The following is a 13,687-nucleotide window of genomic DNA, read 5'->3' on the forward strand; positions in this document are numbered from 1 at the left end:
CATAGATTTTTTAATGATGCAGTTTCTAATCACAAGACACTCTATTAAGAAGTTCTCCGACCTGTCGGAGTGGTATCCATTTTGAAAAGTGGAACACTGATATTTTTTTAATGCTTAAGGCGTAAAAGACTAGAGACCTAGTGCCAGGAAATGAGTGTGAATAGGTACTTGAAGGTTGGCATGGATGGGGAGGGCTGAGCTCAGTGACTCTTTCCCTTTTCAACCATATGCATAGCCAAACCATGTACATGAAGTACTCAATACAAAATCTACAAAGCCCTGACAGGAGAGAACTGCAGTCTTTATGTTTTCTACACTTTCCAGTTTGTCTTTCTGCATGACAATGAACTATGGGCGATTTTTTTTATGATATGGATGGTCCTCCAACTCTCAGGAATAAAGCCTCTAATACAGAAACATTATGGATAATTATATGGACTGCCAGGGAGTTTGATGCCAATGCACCAGACAAATTAATAAATATTTATTGCACCGAATATTTTTTATTATATACTCTCAACAACAAAAACTTATTAGGCCAAAAATTTCCAAATTCTCCTCTAAATGGGCACGTCCTTTCATCCTCCCCTCTGCTACACCATAGGTAACGCAGTTCGGGAAACTTTGTCAAAAATTCCTCTCCGCTTCCCAAATCTCTCCAAAAGGCCCCTAGAAATAGTTAAAATGAACTGAAAGCCTTTGTTCACAAAATTGGCTGTAAAATTATTAGTAATTTAATCAAATTGCAATCAAGCCGGTTGTTTTATTTCACTCTACGAAGAAAGGATATCTATATAAGAACTAATTGCTGTTTTCCTCATTCACGGAAATAGCTTTAGATAAAATTAAATAAATGTACATACATTAACAGGACTTTATTACAGTTCATTGGCTAACTGGAAAAAAATATAAAACACGTTGGGCACCTGAATACTTTGAAAATATTTTATTAAATTAAAATAACAATGAAACATGGCTATTCTAGAACCAAGGAGACGAACCAAAGGGTTAGTTGACCAATTAAGAGACTGAACTGTTGAGCTTTTCTTTCACAAAGTCTCATGTGCTTGTGTGTGAACTTTTAGTTGAATCCAATTAGGAAGAACCTGTCAAAAGGCATTAGGAATGTCTCTAAGGTTGATGCTGAATTGTGACATGTAACTCATCCAAATTTGCAGCACATCTTGGATCTGTTGGGGAGCCTCATTTCTTGTGCACAAGATAGGTAGGACCTTCACCAATTATAAGCTATCAACATAGCTTATATATTTTACAAAATTGTAAAAGGGGTAATATAAAATAAACAAGCCTGAAAGTAAAGAGGGAGGACTATTTGATTACGGATCATTTATCAAACACAGGCTGAAGAAGAATACATTCCCACAATGATAACCCATATTTTCTCTTTGATTTATGCTGCTTTGATTTTACTATTTTGGTTTGGTATGATAATCCAAAATTGTTGTAGCACAAATCATGTTCTGAAACAACACACACATTCAAATCAAAGTGATGTGCACTGCCCATCATGGCATCAGACCACAAGACCCTACGGAGGGTCACTGGGGTTTCCCTCTCTTCTATTTGTGGCATTTACCAGGCGTGTTGCAGACGAAGGGCCCAAAGCATTGCTGAGAATCCCTACCACCCCTCCCACAACCCCTTTGACCTACTGCCATCAGGAAGGAGGTACAGAAGCATCAGGATTAGGACTGCCAGTCTGTGTAACAGCTTCTTCCCTGAGGCTGTGAGACTCCTGTGTACTCTGAGGTCTCGTCACTGGGACAGCAAGCTGCTTACTGCACTCTTTACTTTGTACCTGTGGTGCACTTTCCTACATGCATTTTGAATTATATTTTATTCACTTATTTATAATATAATATTTTTGGTTTATGTGCTGTGTGTGATACATGTTGTGTGGATGTACTGTGGTCTAGAGGAACATTTCATTTAGTTGTATAAACAGTACATACAGTCAAATGTCAATAAACTTGGACTTGACAAGGCCTGTAAGCAAACAAGGAGCTCCAAACATGGAATGACAATTCCTTTCCAAACTGCATAGTTCAAATGCAAAGAATGACACTGTGCATCAAAATAAAGTCAAACAATTCATTGCTCAGGTAACATAAACCTCTATTTGCAATTACTTGTGCCATTAATGTTATTTAATAAGTCATATGTCATATTTTATATGATGAATGTTTGACTTACCTATGCTGAAATCATTGCCTTACGTTTTATCTCAACGTTTTGTCCTCTATTCAACATAGAACTCATGGATGATTCAATAGAGTATCAAATAGGCATGCTAAAGTAAAATTTAAATGGGATTCAGTCCTTCTAAAACCTGTTGCCACATATACTTTGAAAACATTTAACAAACTTGAAAACTAAAACCCATAGAATACAAAGTGACAGGAGATTTCCTTAACATTCACTTAATATGTTTGCCCTCAAAAAAATCTTACATTGTGCAGCAGTGTGAATGCTGCAAGAGAATACACAATACACTGAGGTCTCCTGGGCACGTATTCAACAAAAACTACGGGTTACTTTCCAGACAGATTGTAATCAACTCAAAGATTTGCCCAGGGTCCTTTCAACACTGCTTAACAGAAAAGTGCAGTATTTGTGAGAAACTGGCTGGTGAACCACTTAAACATGATTCGGATAGGAACTTTTGAACAAGCCATGGGGGATTGCTGGGGCTCTAACACAACCAGCTCAACCCTCCATTTTTTTTTAAATGTAAAGTGTCAACTCTTTCATATAGTTTGTACTCAGAAGCTGAATTTCAAATATTTACATAGATAAGGTGGTTCAGAAAAAAAAAGACTCATTAGACACTAGAGAATAGAATACTACAGCACAGTACAGGACCTTCAGCCCTCGATGTTGTGCTGACCCATATATTCCTAAAAAGAAAGTACTAAACCCACACTACCCCGTAACCCTCTATTTGTCTTTCATCCATGTGCCTGTCCAAGAGGCTCTTAAATACCCCTAAAGTTTCAGCCTCCACCACCATCCCTGACAAGTCATTCCAGGCACCCATAACCCTCTGTATAAAAAATTTACCCCTGATGTCTCCCCTAAACTTCCCTCCCTTAACTTTGTACATATGCCCTCTGGTGTTTGCTATTCGTGCCCTGGGAAACAGGTACTGGCTATCCACCCTATCTATGCCTCTCATAACCTTGTAGACCTCTATCAAGTCCCCTCTCATCCTTTGACGCTTCACAGAGAAAAGTCCCAGCTCTACTAACCTTGCCTCATAAGACTAGTTTTCCAATCCAGGCAACATCCTGGTAAATCTCCTCTGCACCCTCTCCATAGCTTCCACATCCTTCCTATAATGAGGTGACCAGAATTGAACACAATACTCTAAGTGTGGTCTCACCAGAGATTTGTAGATTTGCAACATGACTTCTCTACTCTTGAACTCAATCCCCCTATTAATGAAGTCTAGCATCCCATAGGCCTTCTTAACTATCCTATCAACCTATGCAGTGACCTTGAGGGATGTATGGATTTGAACCCCAAAGTCCCTCTGTTCATCCACACTCTTAAGTAACCAACCATTAACCCTGTACTCAGCCTTCTGGTTTGTCCTTCCAAAATGCATCACCTTACACTTATCCGGATTGAACTCCATCTGCCACTTTTCTGCCCAACTCTGCATCCTGTCTATATCCTCTTGTAACCTTCAACAACCTACAGCTCCATCCACAATTCCTCCAATCTTCGGGTCATCCACAAACTTACTCACCCATCCTTCCGCCTCTTCATCCAGGTCATTTATAAAAATGACAAAGAGCAGGGGTCCCAGCACAGATCCTTGCGGCACTCCACTAGTCACCGACCTCCAGGCAGAATACAGGCAGAGGCACTACTACCCTCTGCTTTCTTCCTGTAAGCCAATTTTTTAATCCAAACAGCCAAGGTTCCATTGATCCCATGCTTCATGACTTTCTAGATGAGTCTCTTGTGGGGTGACCTTGTCAAATGCCTTGCTAAAATCCATGTAGACCACATCTACCACCCTACCCTCATCAATTTCTTTTGTTACCTCTTCAAAAAACTCAATTAGGCTCGTGAGGCACAACTTTCCCTTCGCAAAGCCATGTTGACTATCCTTGAGTAGACTGTACTTCTCCAAATGCTCGTAGACTGAAATGTAAAAGTTTCAAATTATTTCACTCCTTGTCATTGCCTGTTAGCATGTCCAAATGTATTTGACCCACAAACTGGAGTCATCCTCCACTTTCCACATAACAGACTATATAGTGAGACACATGCAAAGGCAATCAGAAACTTAGCAGAAGAGAAACTGTGGCAAGATCCAAAATAAGAACAAAAACAGAACTGAGACAAGTAGGTATTCAAATATAAAGCATATTAACTAACATACTGATAAACCCCAATAATGGCGTATTATGTAATTCACCTAATTCTTTTTCATCAATAGCATGGGCAAGGAATTAAGTTATACCGTTGATTAATTATTATTATAAGACACAGGAGCTGAACTAGGCCATTCAGCCCATCAGGTCTGCACTGCCATTCCATCATGGCTGATTTATTATCCCTATCAACCCCATTCTCCTGCCTTCTCCCCAGAACCTTTGATCTTTGCTAATCAACAACCTATCAATCTCCGCCTTCAATATACCCAATGACTTAGCCTCCACAACTGTCTGCGGCAAAGAATTCCACAGATTCACCACCTCTGGCTAAAGAAATTACTCTCATCACTGTGACACTGTACTCAAAATTCCTGTTGTCCTATACACATCATTAACCCTTTAACATTCCTTTATAACGTATTTACTAATTTCAAGATGATATTACCCCAGGATACAGTACTGGTCTTCCTGACGTATTTTTCCACTAAATGCACATCCACCGAAACTCAGCAACAAGCATGTAGCACCTTAATGCTGTTACATTTCTAGAGAGGTTCTGGAAAATTAAACAATTATAGAGAGCATAAAATGAATAAGCTATCATCAATCAACCTTTCTTATACGACAGCACAAAAGTTAAACACTTTTGCAGGTCTGACCAAGAATGGTGGAATGCGGCTCCTCCAGACAGTTTTCTTGTGTCAGCTGCACAAAGGAGGAGACACTGACCATGAAGGACACCATGCGTTTATTCTGAGCAAAGGGGAATCTGCAAGTAGGTGAATTGCTGGAGAATTGAAGGGCCTGTTCTAGCAGTAAACTCATAAATCTCATTTGTAAGAGGAATCACCACGAAAACTTTATCAAACTGCCTGAAGAACAGTTCAGGAGCAACCTGGTACTTTTAAAATTCCGATGCAGTAGAGCAAAGGAAATAAAAACAAATTGTTAATTTGTTACCGGTAGCTCATAAGCAAGTTGTCTAATGAAATCTTATATGCCCAACCTTGTTAAGGAGCAAGGAAAAAGGATTTTTAAAAAATGAGGAAATCAAGCTTTTACAGGGCATTTTTAAAGTAAATGCAAACCACAATGTTATTTTTGAAAAATTCTACCAGTGTTCCTTAAAGGGTTAACGTAAGTTGTGCCGTCTTGCAAATGCAGCTTATTAAACAAAAAGATGCAGTGCTTTAGAACATAAAAGTAAGAACAGCTGCTCTTCCCCATGGTGTTGTTTCTAGAGAGGAAAAAAAAACTTTTTTTTGAAAAAAGCAAGATGAAAGAATTAGGAGAGGTATCAGACTCTTCTTTATTCTTTTTCCAACTGCTGTGGAAATCTTGTGTGCAAACAGGTGGGTAAACTTTAATGGCATTCAGGTTTCGTAAGAGAGGTTCCCTTTATTGTTGAATGGAGTCCAGGAACAGTCTAGGACCACACACACACACACATACACACACACATACATAACTCCATGCTGGGTCAATAGCTCAAAATGGCGTAAATTTCACACACTACATCTGCTCCCGGGAGCAAGACTGCAGAAACTTTTCGGGGGAATGGTGGGGAGTCAAGAGCAGGTTTATAAAGGTTTGGAGTGTGAAAACTAAATTGAACACATGGCCCTGAACTGCCTGAATTAGAGGGAGATGGGAGAGTCGTAGGAAGCACGGCACACAGGAGAAGGAAGAAAGTCATGGAGAGAGACAAAAAAAACCTCAAAGGTAGCAATTACCATACAACTGTTAAAATAAAAACAGCAATGTGGGGGAGACTGGAAAAATAAGAAAGGAGGAGCTCGGTTAAGAGACAGAAGAAGGACAGATAAGTGCGTTCACAGTTAAAGTAGACAAATTGGTTGTGTAATAAATAGCAGCTTGAAACGGCTGAAATTGAAGTCTGCGATAAACCACTCACTACTACACTCTGAAGCTATGCTACATTTCTACCAGTAGATGACTATGTTATTGTAAATTGCATTTGGAAACATAAGCTGCTGAACATGGCTGCTTCAAGGCTGACTTAACCCTTTAAAGTCAACAACAGAATGTCTGTATCCAAATGCAATTTTCTTCCAACATTGAAAATTGTGTTTTCTTTTTTTATTTTAGGAATTTAATTTATTAACAAGTATTTGATAATTTCAGAAACATGAGCTGTCTTATAGGTTACACTAGAGGAATTTACTTATTACAAGGCAGGAGGAGGCCAATCAGCTAATTGAATCCATTCTGGCTCTCAGCTAAAGACACGATGAGTCCCATTTCCCCTCTTAATTCCTCATAGAGCTGCAGTTTACCATTACATATCCTTCAATTCCGTTTTGATTTCTTAGAGCAACCTTAGCAACCTTTTCCCCCACTAATCTTTCTGCAACTATACTCTCTCAAATGCCCCTCAATTCCCTGACCACCAACAGCAGGGGTAATTTACATTAACCAATTAACCTACCAGTAAGCATGTCTTTGGGAGGTGGGAAGAAACTGGAGCACCTGCAGTCACAGGGAGAACGTGGAAACTCCATGCAGGCTGCACCTAGAGTCAGGATCCAACTTGGAGCAGCTCTAATAACAATTGCACCAGCATGCCATAAAAATTTCATTAACTCTTTAATTATTTCATCCATGCTAAAAGCTAAGCATCTGGAGAATTGAGATAAAATTGTTTCAAAATTAAAAAGAGCTATCAACTTCTTTCAAAATAAAATTCCTTATGCTAAATTGATATCACAATGCATTATCAATGGGATTGTGCATGGTTATTGGGCCACCTTATCAATAACCAGGCCATACAATGTATGAGATAAGAGATAAAATATTAATTAAAAGCTTAACACCAATAATAACATTGATATTTGTAATTATCATTGGAGGGTGGCCAAGTGGTTAAGGTGTTCGTCTAGTGATTCGAAGGTCGCTAGTTCGAGCCTTGGCTGAGGCAGCATGTTGTGTCCTTGAGCAAGACACTTAACCACACATTGCTCTGCGACGACACCAGTGCCAAGCTGTATGGGTCCTAATGCCCTTCTCTTGGACAACATTGGTGGCGTGGAGAGGGGAGACTTGCAGCATGGGCAACTGCTGGTCTTCCATACAACCTTGCCCAGGCCTGCGCCCTGGAAACCTTCCAAGGTGCAAATCCATGGTCTCATGAGACTAACGGATGCCTATTATTGTAATTATTTATCTATTGATTCAGGCTGGTGCTTAAATTAGAATTAGAAAATTGAAAATAGAGGGATAACGCTCAGAAACAGGCCCTTTGACCCACTGAGTAAATTGAACATTTTTGGAATTCATAAAGAAACTGGAACACACAGGGAAACCCCACATAGTCACAGAGAAATTGCACAGACTCTACACAGCTAGCAATGAAGATCAGGATTAAACCTGGATCTCTAGAACTGTGAGGGGGCAAGGAAAAACCCAGTTTCTGCAGACCATTGGGTTTAACATCACTGGTGGAGGTTGCCTAGAAATGACAATCAGGAACAGAATTAGCAGTCACTTAGACAAGTGTACATTGACTACCAAAAGTCAGTATACATTTGTTAAAGGCAAATCATGACTAACTAAAGAGTTTTTAAATTGAGTAACAGAGAGGATCGATGAAGAAAATGTAGTTGATGTGGTATACATAGACTTTCAAAAGACAACTGGTAGTGTGATACATAAAAAGTTTATCTAAATTAGCCATGGAATGTGTTGACTACTGCAGTATGGGTAGAAAACTGGCCAAATTACAGGAAACAGCAATTGTGAAGTTTTTTTTTGGACTGGATAGAAGTGTACAGAGGAGTTCATCTGCTTTTCTTCATATACATTAATCATTTAGACTTGAGTATACAGGGTATAATTTCCAAGTTTGCCAATGATGCAAAATTTGGAAGCATAGTGAACTTTGCCTGGCCAATTGGTTAAGGCATTCGTCTGGTGATTTGAAGGTCGCTGGTTCGAGCCTCGGCTGAGGCAGCGTGTGTGTCCTTGAGCAAGGCACGTAACTACACATTGCTCTGCGATGACACTGGTGCCAAGCTGTATGGGTCCTAACGCCCTTCCATTGGACAACATTGGTGGCGTGGAGAGGGGAGACTTGCAGCATGGGCAACTGCTGGTCTTGTGGGATCTGAGAGATCTGGAAATATATGTGTACATTTCATTAAAAGTTGCAGGACAGATTGAAAGAGTAGTAAAAAATAGGATCTGGGGTCTTAAATCCAGTCAGGGTACAGGAATTAGGTAAAAAGTCATGATATTTATTAAAGATTAATTAAGCACCCCAAAATGGAGTAAAGTGGCACATTTTAGAAAAGATATGATGGCTTGGGAGAGAGTCCAAAAGTGATTTACTCAAGTAAAGTAACTCCAGGAAGTAAGAAAGGCCCTAGCAGTATGAATAAAACATTTGCTGATTGGAGGAGATAGGACTTCCCAAATCCACAACTCTACCAACAAGAAGGATAATGGTAACAGGCAGATGAGAACCCCACCAAATGCAGATTCCCCTCCAAGTCACATGCCATCCTGACCTGGAAATACACTGGTATCCTGTCACAATTCTAAATGCTGGAAGAGCCAATCCAACAGTATTGTGGAAGTACCATCTCCAGAAGGGCGGCATTGGTTCAAGAAGTCTGTTCACTAACACTTCTCAACAGCAATTAGGGCTGCACGATAAATGCTGACCGTGCCAGCCGTGCCCAGATCCCCAAAAGTAAAGGACGTCATTACGTGTATAGAGGACAGAAGCTGGGATTTTTCTCCCTGTAACACAGAAGTTGTGAGAAGATCTCATGGAGATATTTAAAATCATTAAGGGGTCAGACAGTATTAACAAGAAGAAGCTACTCCTATTATTGCACCAGTCAGGGACCAAGGGATGTAGAAATTATCTGACTTTCTTTAAACTCAATGGGCAGGATCAATGGTATATTGCCAGGGGCGTTGACTGAGAAAGTTTCAACTGTGCTACCCAAATGGGAGCTGGATATGTATCTAAAAAAATGCTACAGGCAGAAGATGAATGAGTGGGAATAACTAGATGCCTCTCATATAGAGCTAGTATGTTCTTGAGGGACTGAAAGGCCTCCTCTGAGCTCTAAGTATTCTGTGACTTTTCTCATTGTGCCCTGCTGTTCTAATACCCCTTGCTGCTCCCTGCATTGGCAGTTGCAGTGCGGACACCATCTGGAGTACACCCACAACCTGGAATAATGACGGGAATTACAACATAGGGGCTCTTTGCTAGGAAGCCAGTTAAAGGGTTTTAATGGGGCTTGAACATTTACATCTTCAGATTTCTGGATAACCGATAATTTCCTCTCTCTCTCCTTCAAGTACATGGAGTCAGGGAACTACTCTTGGACAACTGTTCAACTCATAAAGTTTAAACAATGCCGTGCAAATACAAGGAGTAAACAGAACCAGTAGAGTGACAATTCACCACAGAGCACATTTATTTCACAATGATTTTCAGTTCCCATTTCTAAAGTAGTATGATCAGTTGACTCACAAATATAAATTTGAGGAAATATTACTCCATAACTCATATCTATTTCAAACCGAAATAATGTACACAAGTCCTTGTATTAATTCAACTAGCGTAATGCAAAAACCTTAACATGTTCTGTTTTCTGATAAACAACCAGGAAAATATATCTGTATATAAAAAAATTTGCTGACTTCCAAGGTAATATTGGCAATGCAATGGAAAAGCAATCAGAATGAGTACGGTTGCTGAGTTCCTCCAGTATTTTGTGTGTGTGTGAAGCTGAGAATGAGACTGGAATAAATGAGGTTATGGAGAGTGGAAAAAAAACATTTCTAGGAAGTTTGAACTTTTTGCATAATTAGGTTTGTCTAAAATGTTTGACAACCAATGTGGTCTCTAACTTCATAGAGAGAACATGACCAAAAATTTGTGCATGACAAGGTCCCAAAAAAACAAATAATGTGTTGTTCTGCAAACAGACACAAAATGCTGGAGAAACTCAGCAGGCCAGGCAGCATCTATGGAAAAAAGTACAGTCGACGTTTCAGGACAAAGGGTTTTGACCCGAAACATCGACTGTACTTTTTTCCCTAGATGCTGCCTGCCCTGCTGAGTTCTTCCAGCATTTTGTATGTGGTATTCAGATTTCCAGCATCTGCAGATTTTCTCATTTGTAATCTGTTGTTCTGGTGGTATTTGTTGGCTATATGTAGACCTGGACAAAAAGAGCAACTTCCCTGCATGTTCTTGGGATAATGCTGAAGGACCTTTCATAAACACCTGAGAGGATGGAAGGAACCTTGGTTCAGTATTGCTAATGAAGGATTGATATACTTTGGAATAAACTATCAATGTATTTTTTGATGAGTAAACAGAGGATGCACATTGTAAATAGTTTTTTAGCATCTGCAATAAAAAGATTCATCATTAGGGGAATTTGTCCTTAAGCACACACTACACACTTCAAAGAATTGCAGCAAAGAGTTTGGATCTAAAATAGAAGTGGTACTCGATGATAAAATTAGACAACAAAGGTCACCTTAAAAACAAGGTTTGAGTAGAGTCAAGGGTTTCATTACCAATAGGTGGATTATAGTAAACCCAACTCTATGAACCTTTATGTGTTTTTCCTTTGTGTGTTCTCATTTGTTCTTACCTTCCACCCAAAGCTGCTCGATGTCAGTCTCAATGCTTGCAACTCTGAGGCCAACAGCAAAAGTTCCAAAGACCAATAGACCAATGAAGAGGATCTTGCCACAATGCCGTTGGATTCTGCAGCCCAGCCTGAAGAGCAGGGCCTGGAAATGGGCTCGCAGCCACAGTGGAGCCCAGCGCCCCTCTGCCCTACCCTAAGGTGAAAAGACAAGAGCATTAGACCCAGCAGCAACTGGAAGAGAAAAGCTGAACAAGGATGGAGTGAGAGGATGGCAATGGACAGGAAACAGTAGGCGATGAGATGAAAGGAATGATAGAAGCAAGGGAAGGATGACAAGAGAGAAATCATGAGAACAGGGTAAGGCAGAGAGGGAACTTATATCAAGGTGGGAGAGAGAATGTGATGGCAAATTTTGCATATGCAGAAATGGAAGAGAGGGAAGCAAGTGGAGGAGAGACAATGGGAAAATGGCAAAATAGATAAGAGAGCAAAGCTACCAAGAGAATGGATACAAAAACAAAAAGGGATGTGTGCACAACTTTATGGATAAAATACAAAAAGCATAGAAAGCAAAAATAGTGGAGGACCGGAGAAGAGGTACGTATAGAAAAATGAAGCTAAAGGCAGTGAATGGATAAAGGGGAGAACATGTTATACCAGAACTGGCAAACAGCAAGGAAAGTTAACCTCAGAGATAATAATTGATTTGGTGTAGCAACAAGAGAAAAGCAAATGTAGAATGAAATAGTTACTATTAATGAAGAGATGTAGTTTAGGAAAAGCTAAAAAAATACTGCTGGTACTTTAAAATAGATGCTTAGAAAATCTAACAAAGTTCAATTTCTCTTGATGCCATCTGCATCATTTCCCTTTTTAGTTCCTCTCATCACAATCTCATTCTGCTTTTCTTTCACTTGATTCATTTTCAGATTTCGTCCTTCAGCATTTTCCACCACACCACGAATCTTCCGGTATCCTTTCCAATCTACTATTTCTTCTCGATCTATCATTTCGTTTCACTCCCGCTTTGCCCCTCCCTTGCCTTATTTTGTTAATGTCACACTCAGCAGTTTTAGTCAGGTGTAGATTCTTTCTTGCATCCTTTACCATCACTTTCTGCTCGCCCCCTTCATCACCCTCTTCTCTCCATCAGCCCGGCCATTCTCACTGCGTATTCTGTCCATTTGCTTCTGAGCATTTTTATCACTCTTCGTCTTTTTTTTGGTCATCTTTGCTTCCCGTCAACTCTGGACATACGTAGATTGGCGGCACTCTAAAATTGTCAAGCTCCGCTTTACATCTGCTCCGTCTCTGCAAACTCCTCTCTCATTCGCCTCTCCCACCTTCCCCGACACACACTCCGTCACATATTCTGCGACGAGTTATCTCCATGTAGTTCAGTTAAAGAAAACCTGACACCCTTCCCTGGTTTCGACTTCAGCGATCACGGTGCCAAATTTCTAGTTAAAAAGCTCCCTGGACCCGCAACATCCCAACATCCCGGGTCAGTGGCACACTCAGGGATAACGGCGTGCTGAGGGCGCAGAAGAACACACCTGTGTACACCTTCTCACTCGTATATCGTGTCCACACATACCACAGAGGTAGGCACAAACACATTGCGCGCACTAAACGTACCACCATCTCGTAAACCCCAGGCGGGGTATTCACCAACATCTGTATGGACTGTTATACCGGAGACATGCTTTATCAATGTTCTATGAAGAGAGTTTTTGAAAATATTGACAACTACTGTTATTCTTAAAGCATCGCACCACAATTCTTTCGGCTGGGAAACGTGCAGTTTCTAAATTAAAGACAACAATCTAGCATTAAACAAACGTCCGACTCAGAAACACCCCCAGCTCTTATTAATACAGCAATTTCAAAAACAACTTCCAGAAGTCCTGCCGACTTCCTGGTGTTATCACGGGAGGAGAGAGTTAACAAGCACAATATTCTTTTTTTTCTCTTTTTGCACCTTAGAGATCTGTTTCAATGCGAAAGCAGCGTGGCAGTAACTGGGTCTCCGCAGCAGATCCGAGCAAGCGGCCGGGGCTCGATGACTGTACCTCGGGGGCAGTGCTCCACCGTCCCGGGCAAGGTTAGAAACCGAAGCCATGTCGCTGGAAACCAGTCGCGGATCGTTTGGTTCAACAACAACAACAGTAATAATTCCCCAAAAGTGACAAGAATAACAGCTGGAGAGTCCCTAGTCTCTTCCTGAGCGAAAGCCTGATATTTCCATCCCAACATTTCGCGCAGAAATCCTCAAGGATCTTGACTCTACATCCACGTGTAGTTTTCTCCCTCTCGCTCGCTCGCTCGCTCCTTTTACTCGTCCCTCTAACACCATGGAATAAAAAAAACTCTTTCAGCTCAATCTTTACTTCTGTCCCCGATCTCAGGCATCCAACATTTGGAGAGAAAAACCCGCCTCCAGCCCATCAAAAAGAGTTGATGGAAAGTCCTCTCGACCGGATTCCCATTGGCTAAGGAAGAAGCAAATTACTTAGCAAACATCTACTATTATTAGCTGCTAAGCAACAGCTCACCAAAGTGGACGGACCACCCAGACTGCTGAAGCATCAATGGGAGGTAGCAAAAACTGCATACAAGATCTCTGCGGATCTT

General features: G+C 40.6%; 1 protein-coding gene across 1 annotated transcript in view; it reads right to left on the minus strand.

The window, feature by feature from the left end:
- The window catches only part of ptch2 (patched 2), a 112,140-nt gene extending 98,685 nt beyond the window's left edge, over window positions 1–13,455 (minus strand). The window contains exons 1-2 of the mRNA XM_063064464.1: window positions 13,035–13,455; window positions 11,054–11,246 (exon numbers count right to left, since the gene is read on the minus strand). Coding sequence (XP_062920534.1) covers window positions 11,054–11,246; window positions 13,035–13,175 — 334 coding nt within the window. The 5' untranslated portion in view covers window positions 13,176–13,455. The remainder of the gene's footprint in view (window positions 1–11,053; window positions 11,247–13,034) is intronic.
- Window positions 13,456–13,687: the final 232 nt, after the last annotated feature.

This window comes from Mobula hypostoma, chromosome 12, assembly GCF_963921235.1.
Source record: "Mobula hypostoma chromosome 12, sMobHyp1.1, whole genome shotgun sequence".
In the NCBI taxonomy this organism is placed as follows: Eukaryota; Metazoa; Chordata; class Chondrichthyes; order Myliobatiformes; family Myliobatidae; genus Mobula; species Mobula hypostoma.